This window comes from Camelus dromedarius, chromosome 19 (genome assembly GCF_036321535.1).
Source record: "Camelus dromedarius isolate mCamDro1 chromosome 19, mCamDro1.pat, whole genome shotgun sequence".
NCBI classification, from domain to species: Eukaryota; Metazoa; Chordata; class Mammalia; order Artiodactyla; family Camelidae; genus Camelus; species Camelus dromedarius.
The window spans coordinates 22,747,766-22,762,101 of NC_087454.1; the positions used below are offsets into that span (position 1 = coordinate 22,747,766).

The 14,336-nt window shown below is 51.2% G+C and overlaps 1 protein-coding gene across 9 annotated transcripts in view; it reads left to right on the forward strand.

Annotated features, from left to right (window-relative positions):
• The window catches only part of ZNF76 (zinc finger protein 76), a 33,034-nt gene extending 18,744 nt beyond the window's left edge, over positions 1-14,290 (forward strand). For 7 of the 9 annotated variants that reach the window (XM_064476411.1, XM_064476413.1, XM_031434880.2 and 4 more), the window contains 12 exons: positions 3,229-3,309; positions 3,423-3,500; positions 4,711-4,910; positions 6,926-7,042; positions 7,337-7,412; positions 8,005-8,130; positions 8,251-8,430; positions 9,233-9,466; positions 9,561-9,724; positions 10,446-10,610; positions 11,173-11,286; positions 11,836-14,290. In XM_064476411.1, the coding sequence (XP_064332481.1) occupies positions 3,229-3,309; positions 3,423-3,500; positions 4,711-4,910; positions 6,926-7,042; positions 7,337-7,412; positions 8,005-8,130; positions 8,251-8,430; positions 9,233-9,466; positions 9,561-9,724; positions 10,446-10,610; positions 11,173-11,286; positions 11,836-11,940 (1,640 nt within the window). In that variant the 3' untranslated portion in view covers positions 11,941-14,290. Of the gene's footprint in view, positions 1-3,228; positions 3,310-3,422; positions 3,501-4,710; positions 4,911-6,925; positions 7,043-7,336; positions 7,413-8,004; positions 8,131-8,250; positions 8,431-8,822; positions 9,467-9,560; positions 9,725-10,445; positions 10,624-11,172; positions 11,287-11,835 lie in introns of those variants that run through there. The other 2 variants (XM_064476417.1, XR_010376874.1) reach the window with 2 other exon arrangements.
• Positions 14,291-14,336: the final 46 nt, after the last annotated feature.

Genomic DNA, 14,336 nt, shown 5'->3' on the forward strand with positions numbered 1-14,336 from the left:
GCAGGCTGGAGAATCAGATGAGTCTAGCTATAGGAGCCAAGACCCCTGAAAGGCAGAATCCCTTACATGTGGTGAGTAGTTCATAAAGATTTCTGGAATGGATGAACACAGTGCTGGTTATGACTTCCTGCTTTTCATGTATTCCCTGTCCAGTTTCTCAGTGCTTTCTAGAAGCAGTTCATTTTGATTTAAGCAAGTTTAAGCACTCAAACTATCTTCTGAGCATCGACCATATACAACATACTCTTCTAGGTCAGGGGGCACCCAAGCATAGATCTCATGCCTTAGGCCCATCTAGGATTGCCAGAAATTAAAATATAGAGCACACAGTTAAATTTTAATTGCAGAAAAACAATGAATAATTTTGTAGTGTAAATATGTCCCAAATACTGCATGAGAAAGATGTATAAAAAATGAGTTAAACATTTAAAACAGTAAAATAATAACACCAATAACTAAAAAAAAATTCATTATCTGAAATTCAGATTTACCTGAAATTCAGATTCTCAAGTTGGGCATGGAGTCAGAACAGAGTGTTGTTGAAGAGCAGGGCCTTCTGGCCAGGGACACTCACTGTCATGACAGGCTTCTTCTTTCTGGCCACAATTCTCAGGCATGCCAGATGGCACGCATGTCTTTTTTGGACAGCACTGGGCAAACACTGCCTCATTCCTACTCTTTATTTTTCCTTTTCTGGATTCTGTGAGTGCCACCATCCACATGACTGCACTGTCATTGAAACATTGCCTTCCTTCTTTTCAACATGTTGTCAAAATGTATTTCAGGTCCCAAGATTACAGATTAATTGTTTGTTGATTTCATTTTAAATTGTCTGCTTCCTGATGACGACAAAGAGGCCCCTTAATCTCATCAATAAGCTCTTTCCATGTGACAGTGTTTGGATCTGACTGGCTTCGTTTTCTTAAGAATGGAACTTCTCTTTGAAGCCTGAAACCTGCTGTTCGCAGACTTCCCATCACAGGTCTTTCCCCTTTGATGCAATCTCAGTGGGATGGAAGAACTCAGGAGCTGTAGATAGGGCTGTGTTTACTCTATGGACCCAGTTATTTCCCATGCCTCAGTCTTCTGTTGTGAGTTAATGGTTGAATGAATGAATAAAAAACAAGTGGCCACATTTGACCTGAGAAAGCCACATTCTTTTCTCATGTCTTTCCTTCTTATATCTAGATCTCTTTGCCTCCCTCATCTCCCCATTTATATCGTTCTCTCATCACTCTTCCTGGCTCTGTTCTCTGCCTCCTCCACAGTGCTGCTGTGGGTGCTTACACATGGGCACACACACACTCACACACAACAGATTTCACACTACTGAGAAGAGAGCTGGCCTTCAGGAACCAGAGCCACACTGTCCTGAAAGGCATCACTTGCCGTGAGCTCCTCTGAAGCTCTTGAGCAGGGCACTTTCATCTGTCAGCAGGCTCTCTGTCTGGGCCCAGTTTAGCCAGCAGGAAGCCCTAAAACTTTATGAGACTTAGTCTATAATTAGGGTAAGCATAAAATGTGTTTATTCAAAGCTGAAACTTTTGAGAGTGAAACAGCAAGCCATGGATAAATATACTGGGACTGTTCTAGGCAAACAGGAACCTATGGTACCTCTACAGTGGGTACAAGGGCCCCATCAGTCAGCTCTTCTCCTTGCTGCCTCTCCTTGTTGTCATCTCTGGTTGTTAGAGGAAATTCTAGGTTGAAATTTTTTCCCGAATAACTCTCCTCAACATCTTGTTTCCTACCCTGAAGCAATAACCGCTCTGCTACCCGCTGATACTTTCAGAACCCCAGGTACTGGTGCCCTTGCCAGGACAGGTAAAGTGTTAAAAGGCAGGGTAACCTATTGCTTGCAGGTGGGAGGGAAGTTGGGAAGTCACTCTCCCCTCATGTCAGCTGCCTTTCTCTCCGACTTCTTACCTTTGTCTCCTCCTTACCTGCTGTTGGCCGGGTTGTAGAACTGTTAGTTACTGACCCAAGAAGACTCAGTTTGGGAATTCTGAGGAGGGAGACATCAGCAGAGAGATGAGCCAGAAGCAGCTGTCTTGTCCTTTTCCCACATCATAAGAGCTCAAATTCCTAAACCTGAAACTTGTAAAGAAAGGAACAAACAAACCACTTGTCATTAACTCTTCAGTCTCCGTTTTCTTCTTCCCTTTCTCATTTCCTTTACCCCTTCTCCCTCCCAAACTCACTGAACATAGGGAGAGTCCTCTCTAATTACGATTCTAAATTGAAGAGCCTTTTACTCTCAGAAGTGCTTTCCAGTAAGGATTTGAGATAAAGGAAGGGTAATATCTTAGAAACTCTTAGGAACCTGGAAACTTAATAATTTTAATACTGCTTGTTGTGTTGCCTTAGATGAGTCAATTGTTTTACTAGAAAATTAGAATGAAAATGTCAGGGATCAGTGAAGGAAGCATTACCCAACAGTGGCAGTGGAACAAGACCTAGATGGACATGTTGCATTCAACAGCTCCTTGTTGCTCTACTTTGTTTCTTCTAAAATGCTGATTGGGCTTATTACAGTAAACGCTAGGATTTATTGAGGGTTGACCACATACCTGGCACTGTTTTATATTCATAAACTCACTTAACCCTCACAGCAACCCTGTGAAGAAGAAACCATGTTTAATCCTCATTTTAAGAAGAGAAAACTGAGGCACAGTGAGGTTAAATAAGCATCTGAGATCACACAGCTAGTAAGAGGTAGAGCTAAAATTCAAACCCAGGAGGCTGGACTTGTGCCAGAGCCCATTGCTTTTAACCTCTAAGTTCTGCTGCCTTATCAGAGGGTCTGGGTCTTAGCATACTGCTACAGAGAGACGAGGAAATGTATTTTGATTCAGTTTGAGCCATATCTGAATTTTGATCCACTGGGGACTTTCCAGGTTTCAGGGCATCCTTTTTCACCATTTTGGTCAATCTCAGCAACTTAGTGCTAGGTTGGAAGTCCCCACTTTGCCAGGTGTGGGTGAAATAATAAGTAAAGTTGTGTCTCTTGCGAGTGACAGGAAGGGAGTCTGTTGGGAGCCATAAGGTTCCTCATGACAGGATGTTTTTACCCCTAGTACCTCTGAGGCCCTGACCTGGGAGGCAGGGAGGGAGGTAGCATGGAATGTCACGCAGACTGAGCCTCAAACAGACCTCTGCTAAAACAGGCAGGTGTCCCTCAGCCCTCTTCTGGGCCTGGCCCGCTTCTCTCCATTTCTACCTCCACAGGAGAGAAGCTTCTAGAAGGGCAAGTGATCCAGCTCGAAGACGGGACCACTGCATATATTCACCAAGTGACAGTGCAGAAAGGTGAGGGCATCCTGAGACACCCCTGCCTCATGAGGTAGGCCGGGCAGTCCCCACTGAAGGACCCCTCCCTGACATCGAACTCCAGAGAAAGGCGAACATTGCTCTCATTACAGAACCTCTTTCGTTTGAGGATGGACAACCTGTGCAGCTGGAAGATGGCAGCATGGCCTACATACACCGCACACCCAAAGGTGGGTTCACAGTCGTCACAACTGGTGGGAAGGAAGGGAGGCAGAAGTGACAGAGGTTGGGGCATGGAGTTGTGCACCTTGGGAGTTGGGGCATAGACATGGGATCTGTGGTCCCCAAGCTCACCTGGATTAGCAGTGTCGCCTGCCTTCCCTGGTGTGGACCGCAGGAGCAGCTGTTTCCTACGCCAGGAGGCTCCGCCTTGGGAATTAGTAGCATGGGCCTTGATGGCAGCTTTGGCTCCAGCACAGCCACAAAGTTTTAGAGCTTTAAATAGGACCCAACGACACCATCCAAGACCAGGACTGAAAACTTAATTAACATTTTTTAAGAATGAAGCTTTTAAGGTACTGAAGAATAATGGTTTATTCCTATTACAAGTAGTTTCTTGAGCAATTATTGTGTGCCACGTGTTGTACTAGGTGTGGAGTATACAAGAGAGAACACAGCCAGACATAGTCCCTGCTCTCCTAGAGTCTAGTGGGGAAATAGGCCTCACTAGGGAACCATCACTGAGGAACTTATCATTGAAAAAGGGATTCAGGCTCAGGGAGGGCTTCTCTGAGGAAGTGATGCTTGAGCTGAGAGCTGAAGGATGAAGTGGGCTTAGCTAGGGGAAGAGCAACTGCAGGAAGGGTTCAGTACTCCAGACAGAAGGAACAGCAGGTGTGGCCCAGAGACCAGGGTGAGGTGGGCAGGGAGAAAGAATGCACGTTCGAGGAACTACTAGGAGCTAGAGTACTGGGGATGAGGGCAGAGCGGGTAAGAGGAAGCTGAACAGAGAGAGATGGGGGCCAGAGCACTGGGGCTTCAGGATAAAGTTTTGGTCTTTATTCTGAAACCAGTGGGATACGGTTGAACTGTTTAGGCCATCAAGTAACACAGTCACATTTGTGTCCTGCAAAGATCCCCCTGGATGCTGTGCTGCCACCATTTAGGAGGTTCTTCAGGTCATCTAGGCCAGTGATGCTGGTTCCCTCAGGTTATCAAGGAGCTTGTGGGTTCCCAATCAGTACTTCATAGGAGACCTCATCCTTAGGAGGGGCAGCCCCAGAAAGAGGGCTAGCCAGAGTGAATCATCAAGGTGAGGGGCAAGAAGCCCAATACTGAAATCCTCCTTAGTATACGTACATCTCGTTACCTTAAAGCCCGGGTCCCAGCCATATCTCTTGCCCTTGTGCAGTGTTTGGGCTAACCTCATGTACCCTGCAGAGGGCTATGACCCCAGTGCCCTGGAAGCCGTCCAGCTGGAAGATGGCTCCACTGCCTACATTCACCACCCCATGGCTGTGCCATCGGACAGCACCATCCTGGCCGTGCAGACAGAGGTGGGCTTGGAGGACCTGGCCACAGAGGATGATGAGGGCTTCAGTGCAGACACTGTGGTGGCCCTGGAGCAGTATGCCAGCAAGGTGAGCTCGGCTTTCTGGGCCCTGCCAAATCTGCCACTTCTCTGGAGGAAGAGGCAGCCCTGTGCTTGGTTATGGCCCAGGCTACTCCCTTTGCCCCTCTGCCCTGGCTCCCCCGACTCATCTCTCACACGTCATCATCTAGGGCGAGCGTCCCAGCCTGGCTGGGGCCGCCGACAGCTGTTTACACTTACCCTTGTTTATGCTGTCTCTGCAGAGGGAAGGCAGCTGTAAGAAATAGTGATATCCAAACTGTGGGAATTTAGGCCCAACTTCACTTTGTGCTGTCTGAGAAAGCCCTTGCCAGTGACTTTTATTAGTTTTTCAGTCCACTGAGGTCAGATGTTCTTGTATTTATGTCTTCTCTGCAACTCATTAAGTCATTTGGGAAAATAACTTCAGTAGGCAGTGGCCAGGGCAGATTTAACAGAGCAGCTAGGATTCTTGAAACACAAAGCCTGCACAGTAGCTCAGCTGCAAAGGAGAAAAATCTTGGCTTTCCCAACATCGATCAGTCTAAGCTCTCTCTGCTGGAGCTGTGGTTCTGCCCACAGGGGAAATGGGTACAGAGATCTGTGAGCTTTCCAAACCAGGGTGCTCCCTCCCCAAAATGAACTGCAGAGCCTCAGGGTGTGGCAGGGTTTCCTGCAGCACTAGTTTTACCAAAAGATTGGGGGGAGTTGTTTTTTATAATAAAACTAGCGTGGCTGGATCATAGACAAGAAGAGGAAATCCTCATGTCTTTTCAAACTGAAGCACAAAACTTTACAGTAGGCCCCTCTGGGCTATGCCTACTCCCACCCCAGTTCCCTCAGTGTCAGGTGTATTTAAGAAGCCAAATTTGAGGCTTACTGCTGTTGGAAAGACAACTGGGCTTCAAGTCATGAGCCCTGAGATCTGTGCTGGCTCTGCCTTTACCTAGTCTGACCTTGGGTAAGTCACGCCCCTCCTAGGCCTTGGCTTATTCCTCTCTCGTATAATGAGATGGGACCAGATGCTTTCAGAAGTTGCTACCAGCCCTGAAGTTCCTTGATTTCCTCGATTACCTCAAGAGTCATGGGAATGCTATCTGAACATCTGAGTGGGTTAGCCCACCAAGCAGGCCTGGCCACCTGTGACCATCCATTGCCATCCACCAGCTGCTTAAATATCCATGAAACTTTGTCAGCTGCTTGACCTCTTGACCTAGAGATGACTAGACAGAACTTCCCTCCTTTGTCTCCTACTCACCACAACTTCTGGAGTTCTGTTTCAGGAGTTCCTGGGAAGGTCATGGTGTCCCAGAAACAAAGACTAAGGGACAGTCCCAGCAGGACTTTGCCCAGAAAAGCAGAACAGTAAGGGCTCTCTGAAGCCAGAGGCTGGTGTGAAACGGGTGATTCCAGCAGGGTTCCCGGAAGAGATGGAAGGGGAGGACTTGTCAATTAGCTGGGTGCTGTGGTTAGAACTGAGCTTTTGATGGGACCCTCAGGGCCCTGCCCTGGGCGCTTCTGCAGTTAAATGGTTGTGGCCACCTCACTTCTGGTGAACCCATGTGAGCTCAACCCTACAGTAAGCCTCTTGTTTATGCCCTTTCCAAGCACAGGGAGGAAGGAGTCTCCTCTCACCAGAGGATAGACATGTCCAGAGTTGCAGCCTCCTAAGTTGGTGGTTAAAAGGGGGATTGCTGGCTCTCAGCCCAGCTTGAGTGTGGCCATTCAGACCACTCCTCCCCCTCCTTACCTAGCCATCTAGGAAATGCCCTTTCTCCTGTAGCTGTCATAGCCCCTATGACATTTAGTCCTTCCTCTGTCCGTTAGGGATGGGTGGTGACTCCACACGCTAGCCTCATTTCTTCTGCATTGTGCCCCAGTGTCTGTTCCTTGTCTGTTTAGATCTGTCACCCAGGTTGCCCTTCTCCCTCTGGTAGGTTTAACTCTGCTTATTGGGTCTTAAGCTGCCAGCTGGACCCCGTGTCCCACCTCTTCCTGTCTTTCATTGAGGAGAACACAAAGGGACCCCAAGACTTTTTTCCTCAGGTTCTACATGACAGCCAGGCTCCCCATAACGTCAAAGGACAGCAGGTTGGGGACAGGGCATTCCGCTGTGGCTACAAGGGCTGTGGACGTCTCTACACCACTGCTCATCACTTAAAGGTAAGGTTGCTGTAAAGAGCTTTCAGACTGGAACTGGTCCCTGCCCTCAAGTTGCCCATTGCCTCCTGGAAGGAAGAGATGATTGTACAGAAATGTCAGCACAGGGGAGCTGTGACCCACATGAAGAATGCAGGACAGAGTATCAGGGAAGGCTCTCTGGAGGAGGTGGCATCTCAGCTGAAGAGGAAGCAAAATAAAGGAGATGGCTAGTGCTGATACTCTGGGCCCTAAAGAGAACCAAAGTGTCCATTCACACCTCTGTCCTTCCAATTATGTGATTGCTTGTCCTTACAGGTGCATGAGAGAGCTCATACAGGTGACCGTCCATACAGGTGTGATTTCCCCGGCTGCGGAAAGGCCTTTGCCACAGGTAACCTAATGGAGACCAAGGTAGACTGCTTCCAGTTGAGGGCAAAGGGTTCTAGATTAGCTTTGGCAGCTCCCTGAAGGGAACCAAGCACCAGGCTGCTTCCCTGGAGTAACTACTGTCAGAGTGCTCTGACTGCAGGGCGTTGTCTCAAGGAATCCCTGTTAACGGAAACAAGAGGCAGCACGGTCCAGGGCAGCAGGCCTGGGGATTGGTAGAGGGACCTGCCCCTGTGTTGGCGCTGACACCAACCAGTGGAGAGTGTTGGGTGGGCCGCTGAATCTCTCTGAGCTTCATTTTCCCCCTGAATTGAGGACCTTTAGCCATAGGTTCTCTGGCTTCCCTCTTACACTGGTCTGGAATGGCACCAGCTGTCCCTGGAGAAGGAAGGAGAGCAGAGTGGGCTTCTCCAGCCCCTCTTATCTGCCCAGGCAGGGGTAGCATAGAGGCAGACACAGGCTTCTTGTGCCAAAGGAGGTCTAGAGCCTCACAGAGCACACCTCAGATGGAGAGCCTCTGCATTAGGAAGGTGAGAGGGTGGAGGATAAGACCCCACCGAGCGGTCTTCTTACCCCTCCCTCCTGCACGGGGACAGGATATGGGCTGAAGAGCCATGTGCGCACCCACACCGGTGAGAAGCCATACAAGTGTCCAGAGGAGCTGTGCAGCAAGGCCTTCAAGACCTCAGGAGACCTGCAGAAGCACGTCCGGACCCACACCGGTGGGCTGGGCCCTGCCCTCCCTGCCCCATTCAGACTTGGACCCAAGCCTGGGGCTGTCCCCGCTCCCTGTCTGGCATGACCCCTCCCTGAGTCGCCCCTCACACAGCCCATCTCCACAGGTGAACGCCCGTTCCGGTGCCCCTTTGAGGGCTGTGGCCGCTCCTTCACCACATCTAATATCCGCAAGGTACATGTGCGCACCCACACAGGCGAGCGGCCCTACACCTGCCCCGAGCCCCACTGTGGCCGTGGCTTCACCAGCGCCACCAACTACAAGAATCACGTGCGCATCCACACAGGTGGGCCAGCTGGCATGTGAGGACCACCCCCACTGAGAGCTCAACCCCTTCTGCCGTAGGCTTCTGACCTGAGACATGTTCTCCACGCCTAGCCCAGAGCCCTTCCCTACTGGTTGTTCCAGCCTGTGGGCAGGGCTGAATCCCCAGAACCACTCTTTTACTTGCAGTGAGTGGTTCCTCCATTTCCAGTTGGGTCCAATCTGACAGGCATTGCCAGCCCTCTCAGCTCCTTGTCACCTCTCTACATCCATCCTGAGTTCTCCCCCTCCAGCTGAGCTCCTGGGAGTAGGCTAGGGTCAGGCTTGATGGGGAAAAAGCAGAGTGAAGTGTCATCTTCAGCTCCTCACCTCATCCACTGTCATATGACTCCTGTGTACCTTCCCCCTCCCCAGTGTTATGTCCCTGTTCAGCCTCCTGTGTCACCTCTCAGACGCATGTGTCCCCTCACTCTCCCATTGCGCCTGACACATCAGTCATCCCTCTCTGTCTCCTGCCTCTTCTGTTCACAACCCTCAACCTTACAAGCCCCCAGCACCTCCCACCAGCCCCTTCACTAGCCTCATCCTTGCCCCATCCCCTCATTTTCTCCCCACCTTGTCTCTGGGCTCAAGGGTCCCACACTCACATCCCCTCTGTCTTCCACGGGCCACCTTCCCCAGCTCTGTCCATTCAGAGTCCCAGATCTCAGTCCCTCTTCCTCCCTCTGGCTCTCCCTTCACCAACCCTGTTCCCCACCCCTGTCCCCTTAGTTTTCCCCTTGCCAGCCCCAGTTCCCACCACCCTCACAGCCCAGTGTCCCCAGGGGAGAAGCCATACGTTTGCACGGTGCCAGGCTGCGGGAAGCGCTTCACCGAGTACTCAAGCCTGTATAAGCACCACGTGGTACACACACACTGCAAGCCCTACACCTGCAGCACCTGCGGCAAGACCTACCGGCAGACCTCCACCCTGGCCATGCACAAGCGCAGTGCCCATGGCGAGTTGGAGGCCACGGAGGAGAGTGAGCAGGCCCTGTATGAGCAACAGCAGCTTGAGGGTGAGGGGTGTGGGCAGGAGGTGAGGGTGGAGACAAGCCTGGCCTCCCTGTGACCACCTGGTGGCAGGTGTCAGCCTGGGCTCTCCTCTCCCAGCCGCCTCTGCAGCTGAGGAGAGCCCGCCACCCAAACGACCCCGCATTGCTTACCTGTCGGAGGTGAAAGAAGAAGGTGATGACATCCCAGCCCAAGTGGCTATGGTGACCGAGGAGGAGGGGGCCCCTCAGGTGGCTCTGATCACTCAGGATGGTGCCCAGCAGGTACAGGCCTTGGGGGTAGGGTGGGGGTGGGTCACTCTGGCTAGTAACCTCTCCCACTCCCTCTGGGGAACCCCAAAGTTCTGACAGCCTCATCTCCATCTAGTTTCTCTTTTTTAGTCTTATGGATCGCAGAGAGCTGAGACTGAGGGTACAAATCTTGTAATGCAGGCCCCCATCTTCCTCGTGCATCCACCTCAGTCTCTGGGACTTCTGGAGCATAGTTAGTAGTGAGTTAGCACAGTTAGTAGTTAGAGGCTGACAGGTCCTGATCATCTGAATGAGACACTTAGGTTTCCTTCTCAGAGGGGCATGTTGGTATGGGAGCCAGAGCATGGTGTGGGGTCTGGAAGCCTGGGATTTCTAGCTGGCAGTGTAACCTGATCCTTGTCGGCACCCTCACTGTCCAGTGAGCACCTGTGCCTTTTGGAGTTGACATGAGGATGAAATTAGGTAGAGATCATGAATTGAATGGAACCGAGCCCTGAGGCAAAGTGATGGTGAATAGAGGTAGTCAGCAGAATTCTTGCAGTGTAACCCCTCTTTGCAGCCTAGGGCCTATTTTGCTTGAGTGTCCTGACCCCCTCCACACCTGGGACGTGATGCTGATCTTCTAGCTTACCAATAAGCTAAGCTGGTCTGGGAGAGCAGATGTGTCTGCCTAGGGGCTTTCAGACATCCGTCCCCTGCACTCCCAGATCATCTTCTTCCTTCCTGTTGGCAGGTCAGCCTGTCCCCAGAAGACCTGCAGGCCCTGGGGAGTGCCATCAGTATGGTGACCCAGCATGGGAGCACCACCCTCACCATCCCCAGCCATGAAGATGACCTTGCCACATCTGGCACTCATACAGTCACCATGGTCAGCGCCGATGGCACCCAGACGCAGCCCGTATGACCAGGCGGTTTGCTTGGGGTTTCTTGTTCTCTCATCCTTCCTTTCTGTGGGATGGGCCTTAAAGTGCAGGCTGAATTAATCAAGCCTTCTTATGAGGACCAACATTCCCGCATAAAGACATAAAGGGTCTTCCCTACAGCAGTTCTGGGCCATCAGTGACTTGCCTTGTTGAAAACCATTTCACTGGGAGTCAAGAGGCAGTTTCTCAATCTCCCATCTACCCCCAATTTGCTTTGCTACCATAGACAGGTCACTTTTCCATGGACTTTAGACCATTTTCAAATGAGGGGGTTAAATTATCTCTGGGGCCTTTTCCAGGTCTGTCATTCTGTGATTCAAAATTACTAAATTAAATTGGCTGTAAGTTAAAGAAAAATACAACCTCCCTTAGCTCTGAGCTCCAGGCTAATTAATCTGACCCTAATCTGACCCATAATGGTTTTATGCATTTCCTTCTGGTTGTTCCCAGCCACCTTGCTTGGAGGGATTTTTTTTGGATTGGGAATTGGGAGAGTAATGTCTGTGGGTTGGAAAACCTCATTGTTCTGTATTTCAGGTCACAATCATTACCTCTGGGACTGTGGTGGCCGAGGACTCAAGTGTAGCATCCCTTCATCATCAACAGGTGGCATTGTTGGCCACAGCCAGTGGAACTCACATTGCGGTGCAGGTGAGTAGAGAGAGGTCTGCTAGGAGAAAGGAACAAGAAGGGGTGGGGAACTAGATGGCAATCTTGAAGAGAACAGCATTTGGTTCAACAAGAGCCCATTTCAGAGGACAAATCCCTTTCTGCCTGCATCCACACACCTGTCTCTGGCTCTTTCTTGACGAAGGCAGGTTGGTGAAGCCCCTTCCAACTTTCAGAATAACTTTGATGGCAATCTACCTGGTGCTTTAAGTCCTTTGTTTTTTCATGTCCCTGTTTCTTCACCTGGAATATAAGGAGGCTGAAGTAGATGATTACCAAGGTCCTCTCGAGCCAGTCATTAAGCAAACTGGTCTTTGCCTCTCGACCATTCCATGGCTCCCTCGCCATGCCTAGCCTAATTCTAGAATTCTGTCAGTGAACTTCCTGTTTATTGAGGTCCTACAAAGTGCTCAAATATGTGGCACTTGGTGGGTGGAGGAGATTCAGAAAAGTAGGCCACATATACACATATACCTCTGGAATCTAGGAGGGAGGGTCTCACTCCTTCCTTCTCCACCCCCTTCTCCACAGCTGGAAGAGCAGCAGACCTTAGAGGAGGCCATCAGTGTGGCCACTGCTGCCATGCAGCAGGGGGCTGTGACCCTGGAGACCACAGAGTCGGAGAGTGGCTGCTGAGCCCAAGAGGGCTGGGTCCCACGCTGTGTTGGAGGAGGTGCATCCTTGCCTCCAACGGCCCAGGCTGTGGCTGACATGTGGAAGGTGGCCACATGGGTCTCTAGGGCGAGAAGGTGGCAGAAAAACGGCCTAAAGGGCATAGAGGCCCTGCCCAAGAGGAGGTCCAAGCAGCTGGAATCGGGGGAGTGTGCCATCCTCTGGAGCTAAGGAGGACAAGCTTGATCACCATGCTGCACTGGGATTCCCTTCCCCCAGTATCAGCTGGGCGCCATCTCCTCCCTCTGGAAAACACCCTTCCTGCCCTTGGTCCACTCCCCTTCTCAGGTGGCGATTAGGGCTGCTCTTGGGACTGGTCCTCCACTCCGACTGGTCAGTGCCCACCAGGGGAGAAGGCAGATAGCTCTTCAGCCCAGTAGGGGCAGTGCAGCACAGCCCTGTCCCTCCCAGCAATAACCACCTCCCCGGAGGCCAGCCAAGATGCCTGGCCACTTGGCAGCAGGGACTTCTTGCCACCATAGTCAGAATTGCTCAGGGGCCTGTGACTGGAGAAAAGGTGCCCAGCCCCCCCCAACCCCCAGCTGCTCCCCAACCTCTGGCAGAGAGGCAGGGAGCAACCTTGTACATACTGGGGATTGGGTGTAATTTTTTTTTAATTCCATTTTGATTATTTTTTTCCCTTCTCTGGATGGTGGTGGCAAATGGGTGAATGAGTATTTAATAAAAGTTCCAAGTTTCCACCTGGGTGCTTCCGTTCAGTTTGGGGCCCTGGTGGCAAGGCTGGTCAACTCAGGCTCTTAGCCTTGTATCCCAGGCACAGACCTCACTTGGCTTCAGTTCTGGACTGTTAGGACTGCCCTACCAGGGGCACAGGTGGAAGGAAGCCCTGGTGTAAGATCAGCCCTGAGGAGCTGCCAGTGGCTTCCTGCCCACAGCTGAGCAGGTGGGCTCCAGGGTGCCAAATAGGACTTGTGTGACCACTGCTTACAGGCTTCCATTGGATCTCAGGCCTCAAGATGGTTGGGCTGGAGGAACTCTGTTTTTTTCTACTTTTCCTTATGTTATGTTGTCAAAGCCTCTCCAGACACAGGCAGCCCTCCATGCATACAGCACACAGTCCACTGCTCCTCCAAGTGGGCAAAGCCCCACGGAGTAGGGGTGGGGGTGGCTTTGCCAAGATATCGAGGGTCTCTGATACCTCTGCTGCCCTGGCACTGAAGTCCTGGCTCTGGCACCCAGCTCTGGGGGTACCTACCTAGGTGTCTGGGGCCACGCTGTGGAATTCCAAAGCTACAGTCAAGACCCCACTGAAAAGTACAGGGAAAGGGACTTGATGGAAAGAACTCTTTGGGTTTTACCCCATGGGAACATTGCAGTTATTAGAGGTGCCTCTTTTCCTCTCTGTAATGTGATACATGTGGCCCCAGGCCTCTTACTGCTACCCTGGGATTGGAACCCTCTCCCCTAACCCAGGCATCCTCTCCTAGGATGCCTAGCAAGCTCCCTTTCCCTCTTGCTACCAATTCCTTGGAAGCATGGGGCTGGCATATGCCCCCAGGGAGGGGTGTCTCAATTGCCTGAGCAGACTCCTTCAACATCCATGACCACTGTTCCTGGCAGAGATATGCCCCAGTCCTCACAGGTATTGCATCTAAAGAAATGGAAGCACTGATGCAGAGGACCCTGAATCCCCAGCCTCCTATTCCTCCTACTCCCAGCGCCCCTGAAACTGGGCCCCACCACTAGGCTAACCCCCATGAGCCTCAGAAACAGTCTCCAGGTCTTTAGGCCAGAGTGGGCAATGCTCTGGGTCCCTTTTCAAGCTAAAGCCCAGAGGATGGAGAGGCAGCCGATCCTCTACCTGCCAAGTCCTCCTGACCCAGAGAAGCACCATGGCCCAGTTCCTCTTCCAACTTTGTGTTATCTTTCTTTTCTTCCACTTGGGAGGAGCCCCACCACCACTGTAATGTCAGATGGCCTTAAAAGAAATGTTTTCTCCAGTGCCTGCTCTGTGCTTTACAGCCATTCTCAGACCTCCTTGCAACTCTATGACATGGACATTTCTCCTGCTTTACCAATGAGAAATTGCTCAAAGGAGGTTAAGTAACTTAACTAAAGCCTCCCACCTGGTACGTGTGGGATTGGTACAGGATTTTCTCCCTTTTATCGGACACCCAAGTCTAGATGGGCTGCTTTTTCCTCAGCAAGCTGCCTCTGGGAGCCCAGCAGGCTCCAGAAGGCTCTGGGCCTGAGGAAGCTTCTAAAGAGCCTCACCCCCAGGAAACCAGGCTGAACAGAACTGGGGTTCTAGCTTTCCAGGGCTTGGTCCCCAGTTCCCGTGCAGGGAATGGGGCCACTGAACTCTTCGAGAGCAAAAGGCTGGTTCCATCAACAGGCCG